This window comes from Scomber japonicus, chromosome 14 (assembly GCF_027409825.1).
Source record: "Scomber japonicus isolate fScoJap1 chromosome 14, fScoJap1.pri, whole genome shotgun sequence".
Taxonomy (NCBI): domain Eukaryota; kingdom Metazoa; phylum Chordata; class Actinopteri; order Scombriformes; family Scombridae; genus Scomber; species Scomber japonicus.
Genome location: NC_070591.1, coordinates 15,244,281 through 15,256,735, shown reverse-complemented (window position 1 = coordinate 15,256,735; position 12,455 = coordinate 15,244,281). Strand labels below are relative to the sequence as shown.

Sequence of the window (12,455 nt, the reverse complement as noted above, 5' to 3'; positions counted from 1 at the left end):
AACACAAATACTCAAACACATCTTCTCAGTGATACACTATTAAATGCAGTTGCTCAAAATAATAGTATTAGTATTAAATGCTTATTATTATTTATTTAATTGTAATCTAAGTCTTGAATATGTAAATTAAATGCTGCAGTTTAACTGTACAACTAGAGTAAGAGGACATACAATGTTGTATGATAACCGGCATGAATCAGTGTGGTGACAGCAGCACATGTATTGAGCACTGTCTTGCATTTTTCTAGGTTTTCATGTTGACTGAAACACTGAAATGACAGCACAGCTTAGTTTTCAAACTGTGATAATTGGACAAATGATAAAAGAACATCCACCAACTAGGCTTCAGCAACCAAAGACTGCCAGGAAAACTAAATATCTAGACAAATCAATAACAGGAAGACAAATTGGCTGGTATCCTGATACTAAACCAATTATGAGATTTCAGAATTTGCAACAAGCACATCATCACAGGCTTTACAAGAACAAAAGTCTTGGCTTGATTTCATGGAGTCAACATGTGAGGACAACTGCCTGCACTGTCAAAACATGGTTTGACAGCAGCCCTTATACACACAAACAGAATTATGCAGATTGCTGTAAGCATTTCACAAGACCCTAACCTTTCTTCTGTCTTTTTTACATTTTTTATATTTGTTGTCCAATTACAAATTGTCTCCCGCTCATAAGCCTGTAAGATAAGGTTGTCTATTGATGTGTGACTGGCTGCCTTAAACCTCTTTCAAATCTTCTTATGTTAATGGAAGCTGTTTGCAGTCATTATGACTGAACTGTAACTGATTGAAAAGTGTAACTTAAGAGATTACTTTTTAAAATAGATTTATAAAAGAACAGCAGCTGAGCTGAGAAACACTGCAGGCTTCCTTGCTGACCCAGCAGGAACCTACACAGACGGTGTAGGTGCCTGCCAGGGTGTGGTATGTAGCTGAAGTAGGAACACACACACATTACACTGTGAGTGGGTGGGATGAGACTCTCTGCCATCAGGGGGAAATTTATCAAAGCAGGACTCTAAATTTTGCCATGTAACTGTGAAAAAGATAATGCCAAATCCTGGTGATAATTATCTGAATCTGTAAGACAAATGTCTGACTAATAGGTTCATGCATATAATTTACATAAACATGTTGATAGTTACTAATTATAAACATTTTCCTGAATATGTGATAATACTTTTTTTATTATTTGAGTTGCTAACGTTATCCTTTACGTAGTGCCCCTGGAATACAGCCACTCTTAAAGTGTCACATTGTGTTTTTTACTTTCCTTTAAAAATGAATTATCAAAGGAGTAACTCAACATTGTGGGAAATGCTTCTTAGCTTTCTTGCCAAGAGTGGGAGGAGAAGATCGATACACCACTCACATTTCTGTACAACACATATAAAGCTAGGGCCAGAAAGCAATTAGCTTAGCCTAGCATAGAAAAAGCAAGCAAGGGGAAAGAAAAAGACAGCTAAGAAGTTATGCCAGCATGTAACTAGCTAACTGCGTAAATGGATTAAACAAAAAAGTTGTAATGTGCTAATTAGTCAAATCTAGAGGTGATACTATGCACATGTTAACTGCAGACAGAGCCAAGCTAGGTATTTCCCAACGTGTCCAGTCTTTATACTGAGCTAAACTGACATCTCTTCGATCTAGCTTCATATTTAGCATACATATACATATGAAAATGTGCTGTGATAGTTCTAGATTAAGTTCTTTTAAATCTAATGCTGCATTCAATGTATTGTTTCAAAATTTTCACATCTCACCTTGTGAAAAGGATTGGTCTTGCTAAACGTGTTTTAAAATGTTTTTTGTGAAAATGCTACATTCAGATACATTTGTAGGGCAGCAACTAGTGCGACAATAATCATTCATTCATCTGTTGATTATTTTCTTGATTAATTGATCAGTTGTTTGATTCTTGAAATGTCAGGAAAAAGGGAAAATGTCAATCACTGTTTCTGAAAGCCCAGGATGACATACTCAAATGTCAACCTAAAAATATTCAGTTTACTGTTACAGAGAACTGAAGCAACCAGAAAATATTCACGTTTGAGAAGCTACAGCCAGATAATTTGGACATTTTCTTCTTGAAAAAAGACTTAAAAGAATTAGCCATTTATCAAAATAGTAATTGGCAACCAATCAGTTAAACAACCAAATACCATATCAACATAATGCCAATTTCCACACCTGTGCCAATGACACACAGTCAATAAATCGGTGAGTAATGAATCTGCGCTTGGTTTGAGGCCTAAAGAAGTGCACTGTCAAAAACTCCTCTGGTCCACCACAATAAATCAAGAAGTTTCCATAGAGCCTGTTGTTAGTGTGTTACAATCTAGTTACAGTTTAAAATCACTCATTCACTTCAGAAATAATTCCAGGAAACAATCCTTCTTAAACCAGCTAATGTCATATGCTTCTCTCAAGCAGCCTAGATTGCATCTTGCTGCTTGAGACAACTACCTTCTAATTCTGCTGTCACACTTCTGACCAAAAGAAAAACATATCAGTGTAGATGAACTTATCATTTTCTCCTTGCATCTTTCAGAGCTGATTTCAAAGTCCCTATGCTTGAACAGAAAGCTCTAAATGGCTTAGGTCCAGCTTACACGCCAGACTCCCTGTTGTTTTATGTGCATTTCACGTTCACTCGGATCCTCCAAGGTGGGTTGTTAGATGTTCAAAACCGCAGACAAATAAGAACATTTGAGATGAACCGTTTTCCAAACTGGAATACCAGTTCCCTGGGTATTAGTGTGGCAACCTATATGAGCATTTTTAAGCAAGATATTAAAACACATCTATTTCTGTCAGCTTTCAGCTGTAATGTTTTATTTTTCTATCTCTTTACCTATATTTAGTATTTTATTACTGTACTATGTTTCTCTTTATTGTAAATCACTTTACATTCATTCTATGAAAGGTGCCATACGTGAATTCATATTATGATTATCATAAGTGTTGTTAATTCTATTATTATTATTATCATCATCATCACATTACCTTTTCAGCATCCACTTTCTATTATCTGGTAGGGTATTAGGCTCCAGTGACATATATTTACACACTGTACATTTATTGATGTAATGTATGCACAACATATGCATATAAGCAATTGGGGGAAAAAGTGATTAAATTGAGCAGGTGTACATGGGACAGAGAATGACAAAGGATTTTCTTTAAAGTCTATGCAGGACATTAAACTTGTATTATTTTGCCTTTTTTCACCCCTTGAAATGAAAGCCTACCTTCCAAGTGAGCTAATCAATAGCATCGATAGCATAGACAGTGTGTGTGTGTGTGTGTGTGTGTGTGTGAGAGAGAGAGAGAGAGTGTGTGTGTGTGTGTGTGTGTGTGTGTGTGTGTGTGTGTGTGTGTGTGTGTGTGAGAGAGAGAGAGAGAGAGAGAGAGAGAGAGAGAGAGAGAGAGAGAGAGAGAGAAGACATCCAATCGAGACTGATTCCCTCAAACTCTGCAACCTCTCAGCCGTCTCACAGTTCATCTTTATTAAGTCTGGTCTGTCTGGTCAGTGAAAACTAATGCTTTCAGTCACCCAAATGGACACACAAGATTCATGAGTGAACACTGACCACACTGCGTCAAAGCATGCCCGTGCGTAAATCTGGAGCACATTAACCACTTACGCTACTGTTCTGTCCGGACCAGTGTACCATTGCCTGGTTATGAGCCGTGTCACCGGTGAGAGCAAATGTCGAACTTGTTAGCTGAAACTCCTCCTGGTCCAAAAACGAAGCATCCTCCCCGCCCTCAGCACTGACAGCGGACCAAGTCTCTGCGCTCCTCGCACTTCGTGTTCGTCTCCTACTGGCCACATCCTCGTTCACCGTCCCATCGACCTGCGCCCTATTTTCCCCGTTAAAGCTGTTATTCTCTCCATCACTGCTGCTGCTATTCTCGGTGAAGTTACCGTCACCGGGAGAGGGGGCAGCCGCAGGTGAAGCACTCTGAGGGAACACTTTCGGGTTGGAAAGTTTGTGCTGACCGTTTGATGCGTCGTCCTGGAGACAACTTGTGTCCCCCCCTCCCAAAGGTTGCTGTACTTTGAACGAACTTTCTTCGCTCGTGGGTAATTCCGCAATGTAGTGGGTTTCGTCCACTCCGGTGGTGGATTCGGTGCCTGGTGACCCCTCAGTAAATCCAATAAATTCATCAGCTGGTGCCTCGGCAAAATCCGTCATATCCAGCGCCGAGACTTCCCGGGGAAATGCTCTGATGAGCGGCAGCTGGCACGAGGGAATGCACCTTACCTCCGCTTTTGTTCCACCCAGGATGGAAGTTAGGCTGAAGAGACAAATCCACTCAGAGAAAATTAGAAAAAGGCAGTGATTGAGGCGCGTCTCCATTCTACGTTAATTCCGACTTCGAGCCAGCTGTTAGAAACATATCATTTTCACACTTGAGCGTTTGTCTGTCATCACCTGGCCGAGTGGAGTCCGTGAATGCACTGTGGGGAGGTACAGCAGCGCGCGGACAAGTGTTCCCAAGTACTGATGCAAACGATGCATCAGAGGAGGAGCTGGAGGCTGAATCCTGCACGAGAGGGGAGAGGGGCCCAAACCCCCGCATCCTTATCTCAACCCCGATGAAAAAAATAGCGACTGAATAGCGTTTGTGCATTTCATTAAGTTAAAGTATTAACTCTAGAGACACGTGGTCCCCTTGCATTCTTTAGTCTGATTTTGATCAGCAGTGTGCCAGATTTTACTTCTTCTATGAAACATTTGACTGCATCATCATCTTATAAGAAATTACTGATCAGATTAAAACGGTCTGAACGGTATTGTCATGTTGGGGTCCCTGGGGAAGACTTTGGTAGTCTTTCTGTGGAAATGTTCCTGACAGGGGCTTTATGGAAGATACAATGAGGCTTTACATTTTCCATTAGTGCAGGCCTAGGTAATCAATTAACAGGATTGCCTGCATTCACTGTCAATTATGCCATGCAGGTAATGACTCTGTTGTGTTGGCTGCAAAATGGCTTTAAAATTGTTTAACAAAAGCTGCACTATCCATTCAATGTAGCTGAGTGGAGGAGATGTATATCCCCCAAATGTTATCCTTTTATCCTCCTTGTTCCCTTTTTCTCAGGTTAACAAGGAGTTGTCTGACAGAAAATAATGAGAAAGATTCAAACAAGAGATGAGCATGTAATAATTTTCTCTCTCCACCCTTTCTGGTCTCTCCTGTTGTATATAAGAGCATGCAGGTGTCTGCACTGCCATATAAATAATTAAGAACCCATTATTGCCATGCAATGCGGACACCCTGGAATATATTGTTATATTTCTCTATACTTTGGGCTTTGTTCCAGTCAGCTAATGGTAAACCATTAGGGGCACTAGTGCCTGTCCAAACCCTGTGATTAGATTCTATTTCTGGGTAACATTTAGTCAATAGGATGAGGATGCTGTTGACTGTTGACTGATGCCGAAGAGACTCCCTATATTGAGCTGTGTTCTCCCCATCGCTCTGAGCTGCGACGTGATCCTGTTCCACACACGGGTCAACTGCACAGAGACGTCTTTCATTGGCAGCCATTAGTGATGCAGTGAGCAAGAGCTGTCTCAATCTGTTTCAGTTAGCCCCCACCAGACAAGGGGAAACCAGTCTATAATGCAGATTGATGGCTGACTGAGAATTTCAATCATGGGGAACACCGGCTAAAAAGCTCAAATCTTGACTGTAATGCAAACCTAAAGCATCAGCTATTAGAATGCAGAAGACTTTTTAAGTAATGCATGTGTGTGGTACCAATGCAAGATTTTTTACATGTATTTCTACTTGCTGTGACTTTGTCGGGTACATCTGCAATGACATTATGGAGTGATCATAATGGATTTTTGCCCGGCCTGTCTGTGTAGTTTAGACATGGATGGTCATGCACATGCTGTTTGTGAATGACTTGTTTGTCTTGCTTTTCTTGTAATATTTCTGTGATAAAAAATAATTTCACAAAGGTGGAACGAAGTAGGGCTGCAGTTATAGTCATTTATACAATAGCATTTCAGAAAATAGTAGAAAAAGGTCCATCACAGTTGGCAGGGACAAAATCTTGAACCAGAAAATGCATTTTTTCTTACAAAAATTAGTGTAATGAATAACCAATTATCACAATAGCTGCAGTTTTGACTAAATGAGTAGTCAATTAATCATCTAAATGAAGATCCAATGTTTTATTTTATTGATAGACTACTGTACATTTATCTTGGAAGCCACAATGGGAGGATGAAGTTTGTCAATCCTGTCATATGTTAAATCAGTAATTGATTTCCAAGCAAACTAAACTTTGATTTAGAAATCATGTTACAATTTATGTGTGTGTGTATATATACAATTATTATTTATTATTTGTATTTATTATTTATTTATTTATGTTTTAACAGTAGTCACAGAGGAGTACAAGCAGAAATTGGGACAAGTGTGGATTAGAAATAAATTACCCATGGAGGATGTTTTTTACTTGTTCACACATTTTACATTTCACTGTGCAAGGTGACAGATCTCAGGACTGATGTAGTATAACACATTTGTGTGCACAACATGGCAGCTGAGCAGAATCATTGTCTTTCGACAGACAAGAATGCTGCTTTGCCGCCTGTCACACAGGCTGAATACAAACTGTGTTATGCTCCCTGAGCTCATACTTCTATGATGGAAACTTGTGAGAAGACACGTGAAAAGCACACAAAGGGACGAGAAGATGGTGTTCAATGTTGTTGGATCGCTCTGTGTTTTTATAATTAAATAGAATTCAGTGAAAAGAGCACCAAATATGTCTGAAATTAGACCTTTTCCACTCTAATGTCTGTTCACTCTTACAGCTGCCCTGATGCCCACAACATTAAAATAAAAAAGAACCAAAGACACTCAGGACATTAGTCATGCACAGTGCATTGTCTCGCCCTTGTGCTCCAACTAAAAAGCTAACATCTGCCTTCAATGTGGCTTAGCATTGAGAAGAGGCAGCAGCCACATGTGAATGACAAAAGCCACATAATGTTGCCACAGAAAAGTCTTCTTTCTTTTCAGTATTCAAACATCTAATCCTCTTGTTTCTTTAAAAAAAAACAGTACAGGGAAAACACTTTACCATTAAGCAAGGTAGGCAACTAAAAGGGCACCAAACATCTAGAGATGATTATGATTTATGATGATGTTTACATATGAAATATCTAAATATATATAATACAATTTATACTCATTGTATCCTGAAATAACAAAGTGTGTATACTGTATACTTCTGCTACAGAGGAAGACAATGTACTACTACATTTACTTGAGTGGTTACACTGCAGATTCAGATTTCACTCACAAAATATAACAAATAAAATATGATGCATTATTGTTCATTAAACTATTCAGCATTATATGATGATTAAAAGCTCCACCTTGAACACAACTTAAGTAAATGTAGGTACACTGTGCTGATAATACTTCTCTGTAATGCTTCACTTTTAAGTATTTTTACTGTGTGGTTTAATAGTTTTACTTGATAAAAAACATTTTGAGTATTTCTACTACTGCCAATGTCAACATTCCTAGTTAGAGAAAGGGTGAAAATAAAACAAGACATAGTTTGCCTGTGGCGCTCAAATCACTAAATCCAACCCTGCAATAGCTTAGCTCAATTTAATGATGAAAACCTGAGACATCCACTTCAATTAGTGTTGAACACACCTTTGGGGCTTCCACAGACAAAATCCTTCTCCTTTTCAAATAATGATTTCAATTATATTATTGAGAGATACGGTGAAAAGCAATACAGGCAGCAGGTTAAATACTCTGACCCAGTGAAATGCTGCAGACTGTATCCATTTGATAAGACTCCTATGACTCTTTTGTTACACCTTCATATATGTGAAAGGTTTGTTGTCTGCTGAATGGTAACTTGCTACTGAGTAACTGAAATACTTCATATAGTTTCTGCTTCAATTCATTTTGTTCATTTTATACAGTAGATGTAGCTTTAATACACTGACCTTTCATTCATAATTTATTCAGCACAGTGAGGTGGGATTCCCCATACAAGTACTGCTTCACCATCACATTAATATCAATTCTTTTGCTTAAAGGTCCAGTGTGAGGTTGCAGATTACAATCAACTGAACAAGGGTGGGGTTGGCCGCAAAACTCCAGACATGGCGATGCAACCTGGCGGGTTCTGTGGAAGAGGACCTGCTCACTATGTAGATATAGAGAGCTCAATCTAAGGTAATGAAAACATGATTCTTATTTTCAAGTGATTATACACTAATAATATATTTATTAATAGTCTGTATTTGTCCGAATTTGCCTCAGAGTAGCTCAGAATAACAACAGAAGCTTAATATTATTGCAAAGTCCTCTTGATCCACATTTAAAAGGGCAAATTCTTCACATAATTTTAAGAAATTATAAGAAAATTAAGGTTTCACAAGCTACACTTCTGTCAAGAAGCCAAATGCGATGACCTTAGCACACCTATTAAATTAGTGTGTAAGGTCTGAGCTCATTAAAGGTCTGTCCTGCTTATAAAATCAGAAGAAATTCAATTTTGCCTGGGGTGCCAGGTATGAACAATTTTTAACTATGAGCAGAATAATAGTAAAATATATCAAATTATGTATTTAGGGCATTTTTTTTTTTTTTTTTTTAAAAAGGTACCTTTAATGCTGTACAGTACAAGTATAAGCAAGTTTACTGGTCATGTAACAAACAAATAAGATTAGAGCAGCTTGCAACTACTGTATTCCTGTGATATTTTTATAGATGACACACTTCCCTACCTTGTTTATCATTGCATGAATTTTTCTGCCAAGTAAAGTAAAAGCAAAGTACATTTAAGGGCAGGTTCACAATTTCACAAGTCTGTCCTAAAACAACAGTCAGGTCCTCATGTGAACACTAACACATGTTTTCATGTTGTAATCATTCCTTCTTTTCATACTGACCACCTTCATGTTTCACTGTCAATACAAGTAATGGGGGGACAAAATATATACTTCCACCACAGCTGAACAGGAAAAAAACTTCAGTTGAGACACGAAGAGGGATGTTTTTACTAAAAAGACTTGTGGAAGAATTGGGGAAGATATCAACTTTATTTGACCAGATATGGTTTTTTAAAAATACATTTTGGGTCATAATGAGGACTGTGAATTTTGACCCCCAATTGCTTACATTGTATGCATATCTTCTAAAGGTCAGTATGGACAGGAGGAATGATAACAGCAAGGAAAACCTCTTTCAGTATTCATATGGGCACTTGACTGTTGTTTTAAAACAGACTTCAAACTATCCTTTAAAGGTTTTCACATTATGTATCCAACATGAACTACTTATATATATGGTTTTTGATAATAAGCAGAGGTCATTTTAGCACAGGATCAAATATAGCACAACAGTGATTCCATATTAAAGGTATTGATTATTCACAGCATCAGTGCTGCTGTTATTGATAATCACATCTGCCAGCATTACCAACTGACTCCCTCAGATCCATTTATAGCTTCTGCATATTTTTAGGTAAGCTACTGTATATCATATAGAAACACACCAATTAAATTGTATTGCATTTGTTGTGTTGGTTGGTGTCTGTGTGTTTGACTGCCAACTTGGTGTTCTAAAAAATAAATAAATTTTAAAAAAGACTCAGTGGGGAATGAATCTTGATAAAGTCTAGCACGAAACATGATATAATGGATTATTGGATTAAGCATAGATGAATTTTGTTTGCAGAGGACATAATTAAAAGTAAGTAAAATAAAATAAGCCTGAATACATTTCTCTTGAGTAAATTAAATATTTTCTAGTCCCTAATAAATTAAAAATGTCACAATATTAGCATAATATGGCCTTATTAAAAAAACTAAATGTCATTATATTTGCTTTCTGCAAATACCTTTTATAGTTAATACCTTTTATGCGAATAATATATGAAAAAACAAATAAACCTATTACAGATGTCTGAGCCAAAACCTTAATTACTATTAAAATAAAACAGTCTGTAATATCCCAGCGGTTGACACACTTCATCATTCTGAGGTATGTCCCATCGTAATATCCCATTTCTATACCACATGCATCAATTCTCAGAGATGAAATGTTCTTACAATTGTTACAATTTTTGTAAAACAAATTTGTGAACCTGTACAATAGAGCTAGAGTATATGTTAGTGCTGATAGATTTCTCTGAATAAGTGCATGAAGTCGTTTAACTCATTTATTCAGTGCTCCATATAGGAAAAAGTAATTGAAGAGTTTGCAGATTGCTCCATGTCTTATTGTGCTCTATAAAAATGGACACCTTGGGAAATGATGGCAAGGTGATTCATCTCTTTATTAGATTAACAAATTTAATTCCCTGAGAAATGACTTCAGGTGTTTGAATCCCTGAAAAGAGGAAAAAGAAGAAAAAAACTGAACCTGTAGTTGAAGACACCCTGTCTGTAAACATTAATATCTGAGAGAAGTATTGAAATGTTTGCACAGCCGGCCAAAAAATTCCTGAAGTAGCTTGTAATTAAAACTTTGAGAAGTCCATCATTAAAGGTTATGTGATGACGATCATGCTCATATTTAAAATTATTGCCTTATTGAAAACTCAGCATTAACTCCACACATAAACATTACAATAAACTGGATAAACATTTGAAAAGTATTCTCAGGCTGTATTTAAGAGATATTCAGGATAAACCCAAACATCCTTCAGCTGAATGAGTAAAACAATTTTCTGCACAGTGGGAGTTTCACTTCATATCAACTTTCCATCAACCCACAGCTACAGAACCACAACCATGATGCACAGACTTGTAATTATAAATTATAAATGTCCCCATGCAAACTGTTTCCTCAATTTGCAAATAAGAGAAAGTCATAAAAGCTGCAGTGCTCTGTTGTGCTATTGATAACTGAATAAAAATCAATACAATTATGAGTTTGACATATTCATCAGATGGCAATGGTTCACTTGATGTTAAATAATGGTTGAGCTTTTTCCCATCAAGTCCATTTTCTTTTGCGACATCCTAATCTATCTATGTATAACATCACAAATCTGTTTCATATACTACCAGTATTCCCCATATTTACTGCAACTTTGCCTATTTTCTCATCCTTCAGATGGTATCCACCTTTTCCTGTAAATATAAATTCATACATACGGAACATCCTATCCCATAGATATGCTATCTAGTGTGGTGTCTGCTTTTTGCTCAATAGTTAAACATTTGAGATATATTGTATTAATTAGAGAACTCTAGGCTTGAGGTGCTGGTAGGTGCATTTTGTTATCTCTGGACAGAGCTGGGCCAGCTGTTTCTTCTTGCTTCCAGTCTTTATGCTAAGCTAAGCAATCTTGCTGCTGGTGGTAGCTTCAAATTTACCGACCAAACATAAGAGTGGTGTTGATCTTTTCATCTAACTCCCAGCCAGTAAGCAGAGAAGTGCATTCCCATAAATGTCAGATAATTTCTTTAAACTGGCTGACACACTCTTTGGTAGTATCCCTTGGCAGCACCATACTGTTCTCATGTTTCTCCTCACAAAGCAGTTGTATTTGAGTCCCCTTTTCCCTAACTTAATTAGTCATGGAGAGACACATATGAGAAAAGGGGAAGGTCATTTATGTTGTTTAGCATACAGATAGAAACTTCTGGACAGAGATCACTAGCTTCATGTGCTAGCCAGTAACCACTAATGAGGTCAGCGCAGCCTTTCTAAAGCCTTTACTAGTCTAAAGGCCACAAGAAACTTAAAAACACTGAACTTTGCACAATAACAAGGGAGCCAGGAGGGGTGGGAACTCCCACACAGAGCATCAGTGATTCACAAAGTGAAATATTTCATCCTGCAGAAGACCCCTCTTATTTTCAGGAATGTCATTTTTGAGTCGTATGAAGGAGTCGGAGAGAGACATCCTTCCAGACATCAATTATTAACCAAAGCTTATATCATAACCTCATAGATCAAAACAGCAAGCTTGTAAGATACTAGAGGGCATCTCATATATTTAGCGCTGCCAGAGAAACACAAACCTAAGACAGAAAGGTTAGGCGTTTGAAATCTGACACAAGCTTACGAGTCTTTGTAATTTCCCTGACAGGTACGCGTTATGGCAGAGGAACACTGTAGGGTATGTGAGTCTATCTTTGTACTTCTCCATCAGAGGCAGAGGATTTTGCACCACCACAGAATAGGGTTCCTGTGAAAATGAATATTTTATGATTTTGCTACCAGGCTATGATTGGTAGCATAAGAGTGGATTTGCATTCCAAACTGCCTGCTGTGCAGAAAATTCATCATTACCAACCTTAGGTGAGTCTTAATGTATCCACTAGTCCAAAAACATTTGGTGTGGTGTTTTGTATTGTTTCACCTGAGGTTAAAAACACTAGGCAGGTAAAAATATTTACCCTAGGTTAAAAGCCAACAATTTCC

General features: G+C 37.6%; 1 protein-coding gene across 1 annotated transcript in view; it reads right to left on the bottom strand.

The window, feature by feature from the left end:
* The window catches only part of LOC128372429 (VPS10 domain-containing receptor SorCS1-like), a 40,497-nt gene extending 36,116 nt beyond the window's left edge, over nt 1-4,381 (bottom strand). Inside the window, exon 1 of the mRNA XM_053332470.1 lies at nt 3,662-4,381. Within this exon, the coding sequence (XP_053188445.1) occupies nt 3,662-4,381 (720 nt within the window). The remainder of the gene's footprint in view (nt 1-3,661) is intronic.
* Nucleotides 4,382-12,455: the final 8,074 nt, after the last annotated feature.